The sequence below is a fragment of the Lagopus leucura genome, unplaced genomic scaffold (genome assembly GCF_019238085.1).
Source record: "Lagopus leucura isolate 7727_CA_CO unplaced genomic scaffold, USGS_WTPT01 Super-Scaffold_100022, whole genome shotgun sequence".
In the NCBI taxonomy this organism is placed as follows: domain Eukaryota; kingdom Metazoa; phylum Chordata; class Aves; order Galliformes; family Phasianidae; genus Lagopus; species Lagopus leucura.
Genome location: NW_024962275.1, coordinates 5,336,302 through 5,346,101, shown reverse-complemented (window position 1 = coordinate 5,346,101; position 9,800 = coordinate 5,336,302). Strand labels below are relative to the sequence as shown.

General features: G+C 49.0%; 1 protein-coding gene across 9 annotated transcripts in view; it reads right to left on the bottom strand.

The window, feature by feature from the left end:
* Nucleotides 1-118: 118 nt before the first annotated feature.
* Nucleotides 119-9,800, bottom strand: part of DNM1 (dynamin 1) — a 59,808-nt gene continuing 50,126 nt past the window's right edge. For 3 of the 9 annotated variants that reach the window (XM_042878778.1, XM_042878775.1, XM_042878777.1), the window contains 3 exons: nt 9,507-9,748; nt 8,885-9,103; nt 119-2,016 (listed from right to left, as the gene is read on the bottom strand). In XM_042878778.1, coding sequence (XP_042734712.1) covers nt 1,944-2,016; nt 8,885-9,103; nt 9,507-9,748 — 534 coding nt within the window. In that variant the 3' untranslated portion in view covers nt 119-1,943. The other 6 variants (XM_042878783.1, XM_042878782.1, XM_042878780.1 and 3 more) reach the window with 5 other exon arrangements.

The window sequence follows — 9,800 nt, the reverse complement described above, 5'->3', positions numbered from 1 at the left end:
CTGCTGCGCATCTGTACCTCCATTCTGGTCATGCATGCAGAGCTTTCTAAGCTCTAAGGGACGAAAAGACTCAGTTATAATCAAACAGGTTGGAAATCACCCAGAGAAAGAGCAAGAGAAAGAGAGATGGTTTTATTCTAGTTGGAGAGTCCTTCATTATACAGAAACAATAGTTTATTTCATCCAAGTAACGAGAGTGACAGTAGATCACAGACTGCAGCACAGCTACCACCAGCACCGAGACACAGCTCTGGGGTAACACAGGAACCCAACTGCACACAGCAGAGAACTGAACAGTCGGCTCAAAAATTCAACACTGGGATTTGGCTCACTTCTCAGGATGGATATATATATATATATGTATAGCGATATTCTTTCCCTACTGAAGCGTTTCCTAATATCCACATGGAAGCACAAAACGGCTTTAAACACCTGGACATATATAGATTTTCCATCTTTATATATATATATTTATAGATATTTATAACAGTAAAGATATGTTTCTCATTACTACAATTTCAACTCCTCGAAGCAGCTGGGAATCAAAAACAGCTTTACTACAGTCACAGCCGATAGGTGTGTGTCACAAATACAAACAGAACAAACCAGGGGTGAGAGCTGAGTCCGAACACTCCCGGACAGAACAGCTAAGAGCAGGCAAAGAGTCTCGCAGGGAGCAGCACTACATGTCAAATGGTGGCTTGGGGCTCTCCGGGCGGGAGGGGCTGGCCTTACCCGGCCGGCTGGAAACAAAACAGGAAAAGGGGAAAGGAAGGGAGAGGGGGAGAAGCAGTAAAACAATGGTTAAAATACAGAAAGGAATCGGCATCGGAACAATAGAGGAGCCACGACAGAAACAGAAGACGCTGCAAAAAGATAACCTGAATGCAAATCAGCTGCGACACGGGTGGCTCACTGCTGGTGGAGACACGACAGCCCAGTTGCACAGGGTGGTATATTTTTAATCTTAAATTTTTTTTTTTTTTTTTTTTTGTCATATTTTTAATACACATAACATGAAGAGTAGAAATCAAGCCTCAGGGGGATGAGTTGTGATAAGCAACAGTTACAAGTTCCCCAAACACGTACCATCCACATGCAAGAAAAGGCTACGGAAGAAGTCACCACAGTACCCAAAAAAACACAAAGATGTGCTTATTCAAAGCAGAAATAGCTTCAATAGAACATCACGCAGCAAACTCCCTGAAAACACTGGGGTGTCCGTTTGCAGGGGGAGCAGCAGCAGCCATTCCCTCTCCCTGCTGGGTTGGGGCTGAGCCCAATGCGATGGAGCACAGCCTGACAGGAGCACGGCCGCACCGCAGCACCCCCAGCTCTGATGGGAGCTGAGCACCAGGTCTGAGTGCTCCCCATCAAGCTCCCCCTCCTCACCTCCCTGCCTCGCTTTGATATAAGGTAGATTGCACTGTTCCCAACATGAGTTTTTGCACCTTGGAAGTCAAACTAATACACACAGGACATTTAATCTGTTCCTAAGAGCGTCACATTTTGACAGCGTTTTTGCTTCTAAGTCACGCTTGTATCTTCTTAACTACAAGGAATTCACTACAGCTCAGTCCTAGGTGGTGCTACAGCTAGGTGATGCAGGCAGGACACTGATCCAGGCCAGACAGGCAGATGAGAACAGGACTGACAGCCAACGTGCGGACTGAGGGATGTCCCTGTGGCTGATCTCTCCCAGGAGCCCGTGTTTCTGGGATCCGTGCCACCGAATGAAGGCTCTACACTACGCTCACAAAGCAATACAGGACGCACGGGTGGAGACGAAGAGCTCGATCGCTAGGCTAGTGCTGTACCACACACTGGGAAGGGATGGAGGGAAGCAGGTGTGGGATGGATGAGGAGTGACTGTGGCTGTGGAAGGGAGGTGGGATGGGAAGCCGCCAGCACGGCGCTCGTCACCAGCTGTCTGCAGCCTCGAGTTATAAATCTAAGAGGGACGGTTCAGCCGGTCGGATTATGGTAGGTCGAGTAGGTGAGGCAGGGCCCCTTCTGCTGTGAAAAAGCAGAAAACAAAAAACAAGAGAACACACACTGTGGTTAGCACAGCAATCGCAGTCACAATCACGCATGCTTCTCCACCTCGCCTGAGCCAGCAAGAGAAAGAAAACCGAGGCACAAAGCACCACAAGAGCACAGCTCTATCAGGAGGTGTTGTCAGTTTGCACGGGGCCCAACCCTGGGCTTTCTGCACAGCATGGATCACCACCAGGCAATCTGCTGGATGTACAGCTTTGCTGTATTTGTTCATCAAATGCAGACTCAGTGCCAGCGGGGGTGCTGCCTCTGGAATGAGAGTTGAGAAGCATGGCCAACAGAGAGCTTCTGTACCAAGCACATGACATCACACAGCATGGATGGGCCCGAGATGCACTGCTGCAGGGCTGGCTGGGAGGAGCACCATCCCCTGGGGCTAGGAGAGCCTGAGTCCCTCCTGGCATACAGGGCACTGAGCTGCTCTCAAATGCAACTGCTGCTGACTGCATGAAGGCTTTAGCCACTGCTATTTCAGCTAATAGCTGATACTTTAGTTAGGTCTAAGGGCAGCAATTTAATCACAGAGAGGACAAGTTCATGTTCAGTGATCTCCATCGAGTAAGGGACTGGGGGGGGACAGCGGGGAGCAGCACAAAGTACAAGGCAACCCCTCTGCTGTCACCCTCTACTTCAGTGCTCCCTGCACTGTCAGCGTGGCAATGATGTAACGATGATAATTAAATTGCTCAATACCAACCCAGAGTGGTTTTACAATCCAAGCTGCCTGGAATGCAGAGTGCAAACCAAACAGGATGGGGGTAAATAAAGAGGAAGCATCTGCACTGATCAAACAGAACCAGGTGTCACTAAATTAATGCCTGAACACTTCCACGCTGACAAGCTTTAATTTAGATTACAGGGAATCAATTGAGTGCTGGAAATGATGATGCTCAGGAGGAGGGTGGGAGAAAGGCAGAGGAGATCTGCAGTGCTATGCTGACGTAATGGGGAAGAGCTTTGCACTGACAGCAAACCTGTAATCACACTGGTACCAGAAGAGCCACTGTCCTATGAACTGGGGCACACTGCCTCACCTCAGAGAATGAATCAGAGCAACGCTATGGCCCTGCTTATTAAACCTCAGCAGTTTATTGCTCTATATGGATTCAGCCCAGATCTCTAAACAACTAAAACCTCTTGTTCCTTGCCTAGGGCAATGATACCTCAGAAAAAAAACAGAAGACAAACCTTCAGACAGTAAAACATTTGGAAATATTTCCCTGATGGAGAACATCAATGGGGACTGCAAGGCCACATCATCAGCGTGGTACCTGAGTTACTTTTTATGTAGAGCACATCTGGAAACTATGGGAATCTCAGGTGGGTGCTGAAATACTCATCTCTTAGAAGCAAAACTTGCAGCGAGTTACAGCTGGGAAATCTGTGACCATGGGCTTCATGGCACACAGGATTCGTACACCACCTCCAGAGGTGCTCACAGTTGGTATGGCCACATCTACACCACCTGGTGGCTCACACTCTCATGGGAATGGCAGACTGTTGAATTTGACACTTTGCAGAACTGGGCTCAGGTTTTGGCAAGATGCTGCTGTGCTGCCCTGCATCTCAGGGGCACTTTTTGAAATGCTTGCAGGGCATTTTTCACACAAGGAGTTTGGTCTGGTTGTCCTGACCTCTGTGGGTTCACTCAAAAAAGGATCCTTGAAGCTGGCAAGGGAAGCCACCAGACCCTACCATAATAAACAGGGCTGAAAGGAGCATCAGCATTACTCAGGTAGACACACCATCTTCTATGATTCTATCTGCCCTGTAAGGTTAGAGAGGTTGAGAACTACTTCTTAGGATAAAAAAGTTCTCTCTCCATAACCATCTACCCTGCAATGCTCTTTCAGACTGTCTCTACGTTGCTAGTCAAGCCCTCTTACAACTGAAAAGCCAATCTCTTCTGTCAGAATGAGGAGCAAAGCTTTGCTGGCTGGGAAGCTCATAGCAGCCTCCAGTATGCAGGAAGGCAGAGCCTGGCAGCAGCCCCAGCTCCACTCGTCACATCCCTCATCATCTCCAGGAACCAGCAAGTTCACTGGGAGTTCTGTTGATGATAACCTAACAGAGGTGGTGAAACACAGCATTGGTTCACTTGGGCTGCCAAGGACTGTTATCAGAAGGTTTGGGGTGCTTTTCTACTTTTATTTCCTTGGTGCTCTTTGTTTCAGATTAAAAATGGAACGCCCCATGACAGCGAGTCCCAGAGAGGGGTGCAGACACCAGAAAGCCTCTCTGCATTTACCACAATGCACATTTCTCAAGCTGCCAGGATGCCTGCAGCAGGCAGAGCACTGGAAGAAGCTGCTGACTGCTCCAGCACCTCTGCAGTACGTCAGCAGTGGGGGAGGACTGACAGATGACGCCCTTAAAGAACACATCAGCCACTGAACAATCACTGCACTGGAGTGATGCAAGGCAGCACCTCTCTGCTTCAGCTGGTTACATGCAGCACTGACACCATTTACTGTAGAAGGAAGCTAGCTGGGAGCTCTCCTCACCTGACACAGGGACTGCAACTTGCGCCATTCCTATTAAGACAGGTCTTTGGCACTTGCTCCCCTAGCCAGCATCAAGGAAAACTGCAGGAGCTGCTGCTGCTCCACTCCTCTCAGAGTCAGACCTTTCACTTCTAAACATAGAGGAAGGGGGAAGGAGCCCCAAACAGTCACATCTGCCCTGTTCTGTCCCTCTCCCTCTTTGCTAGGTAGGGCTAGTGCTTTGTAAGCAGAAAAGATTGAGAGAATTTGCTAGATCTCCCTCTTCAAACTCCATCATTGCACCACTGAGGGGACATGGAAGAACTGGCCCTTGAATGTAGGGCAGCACAACGGACATGAGCCTGGCCCAAGAGCCTCCTACATTACTGAGGAAGTACAATGCTGCAAAATGCAGGGAGAGATAGGAGAGGGAAGCAAGCAGGAACCCAAGCAGAGCTTCATGGAGAATACAGATCACAAAAATCCTCTCTCTTGCAAGGGCACAGGAGGGAAGGCAGACTGAACAGAGGCAGAAGAGTAAAAAGAGGTAGAGGGTCAAGTGGAGAACGAGCAAAGGGAGTCTGCTTCTAATTGTGATCACAGGACAGAAGGATAACAGGGAACATTCAGTGTCAGAGTTATCCTACACCCAAATATATGTACAGCAAACACCTCCTGTCTTTCACAAGCATACAGAGGAAGGGAGCACTTCTCCAGTGAGACATTAAAATGTAAGCAGAGGAGTCTGAACTGACAGCTCCCCAGGTCTGTACCTCTATCCTAACAGAGCTGACAAACAGGATCAAAACAGAATTCATTCAGTTCATCTCCCACTCAGTGTGGATAGAAGCCAAATGAAAGACACACCGTTTAGACCGTGTCGCCAGAGCTCACTCCCCCATCCCATCTCCTCTACCTGAGGGCAGAGAAAGAATCCTCCAGTAACCACAAGTCAGGTACTGGGGCTTTCCTAGCTCCTGCAGCTCCATCTCTGATCAGCCAGCTTTTCTGTTCTAGACTCCTCCCTTTATGAGATCCTGGCAGACGTGATTCACTGGACAAGGGACTCTGACTAACACAAGGACGAGGCAGCAGAGGTAAGCTGCAGAGCAAAGTGATGGAGGATGGGGACACAGCGACTCATGCATCGCAGAGAGAGTGCAAAACGTACCGTGGCTGCCAGTCCTCAGGGGTCACTGATAGTGATTCTGAAAGACAACATGAAATCAACATGGCAGTTCAGACAGTTCAAGGCAGAGGCCAAACAGACTGTCAGGAAGGTGGAACAGACAGACATGCGCTTGCACAGAGCCACATTCGCATGCCCCCCCTCCCAGAACACCACACAAGTGTGCACTGCTGGGGAGGGCTGCACTCGGCCATGCAGGACTTCACATCCACTCACAGCCTCACCTTCACACGCACCCAAAACCCTGCCGTGCACACTTTATCTACCCACACACCACCAGCTGCTGCTTGTCCTCCCACCCAGCTGGATACACAGGTCTGCTGGCACATCCAGACTGAAACCCTGAGCACACTCACACCTGCTCAAGTCAGGTCTCAGCACCAGCTGCCTGGGCACAGGTGAGGTGACCTGGCACCCACTGAGGCTTTGTATCTTCTGACCATCTCCTGACCGTATATTAAGTGTCAGAGTTGACCAGAGAGCTCAGAAGAGCAGGAGGTGCCATGGTGCACTGAGCACTGCCCAGAAGACAAAGACATTTAAAAGGTCACTAATCATGAGATCATTACTTTGACCTCCTGAATAACTCAAGTCTAAAAACACACAAGTTATGCTTACAGTGATGCTGATTGCTTGCATCGTTTTTCCTCAGGCTTACCAAAAAGCAGAGAACCAATCACTGCTTTCCACACGTTTTTCCAGTAGTTAAATTATTCTCATTTAAACTTTCTTATTGAATTCCTTGAATTTGCCTAAACTTTCACCTACAGTTTTTGTCAAACTGTTTTAAACTGGAGAGACTAAATAGCTGGAAGAGTGCCTTTACAGCTTCCTATTCCAGACAAACTAAACTACTTCCTCCTAAACAGCCCCAGTGGGCATCCAGCCCAAATGCAGGCCTTCACTGCACAGAGACAGGGCCTGGCATCATCTGCAGCTCCCAAGGTGTTTGGTATCACAGACTTCTGCATAAATTCTGAATAAATGCTATGTACAGAGGCATGGTAGAAAATCAGCCTTAATTGTACTTAATTACATGCAGGAGAACCTTCCTGTGAAAGAAAACAGACCACGTGATGCTTGTATGTGAAAGCATGTGTCTGTGCAAACACACATAGAGAAAAGTACAGCAACATTTGTCTTTAAGTTCATCCTCCACAACATCAGATATGCCCACCAACAGTGGCACAAGCACACAGCTGAACTTCACGTGGGTATCACATGCACATAGCACACAACCAGCCACCACCACGCACCTCCATCTCCCAGAGCCCACTCATGCCACCTACATGAGCTCTTTTCACACACACACACAAAGTAGTGGAGCCCAGTTAGCAAGGAAAAAGATGGGTATTAAAAAAAGCAACAGTGGAGATGGCATTCGTTCACCCATGGCAGAAGGACCCGAGTCCAAGTGCTAGCAGGGAACATTCTTATTCTATATACAGGAGAAGAAGAGAAAGAGTCCCTTGTCATTGGAAATTCTCCATTCATCAGTGAACTCAAATGACAAGCTGGTATCAGGATCCGGAGGAGTCTATGAACGACTGGAAGAATCAGAGAGGGGGGATCAGAGAATGAGCATGAGAACTTCTTCACTTCACAACTTCAGGAACTAACTTTCTCAACTCCAGATCAGGGCAGTCTGTAGCATGCATTCCAGCCCTCCTACACCAAGGGGTTGCCAAGCATGAAACACTTTCTTCTGCTGCTCCTGTGCAGTTCCCCATGTTCCCCTAAACCCTTCTATTTCACACAAGGCAGAAAAGCCATTAAGGTAAGCTATGACAGATTTCATTAAAAAAACAAAAACAAAAAAAAAAAAAAAACCAAAAAAGAGAAGGCCAATTCATTCCAGCCATTTGGGGGATCCTATCATGACCAGGTATATAGAATATTTTTCATGAGTGAAGAAATGAAACTGTGAAAGTAGAAAGATGGAGACAGAACAAAAGGTAAGTATACTAAAAACAAATCCACAAAACAGAAGTATATGGAGAAGCAGGTTCACAAAGAAGCAAGAGCCAAAAATACACAGCAAAAGCAAGCTGACATCCACAGGTGCCACCTGCAGGACTGCAGTCCCTGGAGCAGTACTGAGGCACGAGCGGGCAGGTTATGGAGGACATGTGCTGAAAACTGGGGCAGAGGCACCAAGAAAGTAAAACTATTTGCACACACCCAAGTCAGGAACAGATTTATCTCTTTGGATTCATCTGCTTCTGGGCTGCATGCAGCCTGAGAATACCCCTGTCCAAACAGGCAGTGCCAGGTAAGAGCTGGGGCACCACCACCCAAGGGAAATGTTCCCACAGGTGTCGCTGGGTGGGGGTTATGGTTGTATTCATTCTTTATGCTGCAATTGCTTTCTCTTCCTCACAGGGAGATCAAGTACCAACCACACACATTCTTGGTCCCAAATTGCTTCCCTGGTCCTCTTCAGGACCAAGCACATAGCCTCCCAGGGGATAACCCCTTATTACTACATGGAAGGGTGTATGAAGTGACTGAACAGGACAGGAGTTACAGTTCCTAACAGGAAAGCAAAGCTGTGTCACCTGAGCCCTTCAGGCTGGAAAAAATATTCAAGTTGATTGCAGAAACAACAAAAATGACTACAAAAAAATGCTTCCCTGCCAGTGCTATCACAATATTCACCTAATAAAAAAGCATCTAAATATCCTAGATGAAGATCCTCTCTAACTTCACCTTAAAAAAAACTCTGCCAGGAGAAGGGCAGCTGCAGACTTCGGGGAATTCTATACAGAGGGGAACTGCCTTGAAAGGTATGCTGTGATTTTCACTCTAGCCCTGTGATTTTCTGGTGACCACCTACTACTTGCAAGCAGAAGAATTGATTGTTTTATTAAAGCTCTCAGGTACCAGGTCCTCTACCCCCAATCTGTGCATGGAGTCTGGTTCGGAGAGGAGGCTGCCCTTTTGTTCTTAAGAGCTGCCTTAGCACTGCATCATCTGTATGACACCCGAGTGGCCGTAGGCTCCTGCCTACAGATCAGATTCAGACAGCCCAAGACTGAACCCAAACCAAGCATACCAACTGACTTGTATGGTCCAGGCAGAACAGGTACTGCCACAACTGCTACCCAAATTCTGGACATACCCCACCTGCCTGGATCCGCACTTCAGGACTTACCTGGGCACACCAGGAGGAGCACGATTAGGTCGAGAAGGAACCTGAGGCGGGGGCCCAAAGGGATCAGGAGAGGCACCCGGCCTGGAGGGCACGGGGGGGGCACCACCCAGCGCTGACCCACCAGCAGGAGGTGGCCCAGGAGCCGGGCCTCGAGAGCCAGGCCTGGCGGGGGGCACAGCGGGAGCCCTCCTTTGCGGCGTGGGGCTGGATGTGGGAGACCTGAGAAACAAACAGAGACATTCAACTGCAACAACAGGCCTGGGATTCCTCCCCTCCACTATCACCGTACGCTGCCTCTAGCGTTCCTTCTTTAGTTCCATATCACTTTGAGCACAGCTCTTGGCTTTTGAGAGCTGCGTCAGGTTTAATGTTACCTTCAAAGCTACTTCAGGCCCCATCTAACCCAAGAAACGCCTCTAAGAGTCTGCTTCCACATCTTCTGTAAAGATGCAGCAGCCCTACAGCTTCCAAGGCACAGAAGCCTCCCCGCACAAACACCCACAGCTCTGCATCCACAGGCAGAAGAGGGGAAGAGAAGCCCCTGTGTCTCAGTGGGAGGCCCCAGCTAGCCCTGAGAGGCATCAGGCAGGTCTGCGGGGCTCTCCCCCTGAGCCTCTGGTACCTGCGTCCAGACGGTACGCTCTGCACCTGCAGCCAAGAGTCGTCCACCGGTGGGGGCATTGGGGTGCTGATAGTGCTGGTGTTGATGTCCCCGATGATGTTGAGGGCCTCTTTCAGGGCATGGTACATGCGCAGCATTTCGTCACGCCGCTGGGCCTGCTCTGCTGATTCCTCCATCAGAGTGTTCTGGTCGCCACAGGAGTACAGGTTTGCCAGCAGCTCCGAATGAATGAAGTCCTTTGTCTGCCGAGGAACAGAACAGAGGGAATCGGTTGCCAGCATCTCCTAGGATATT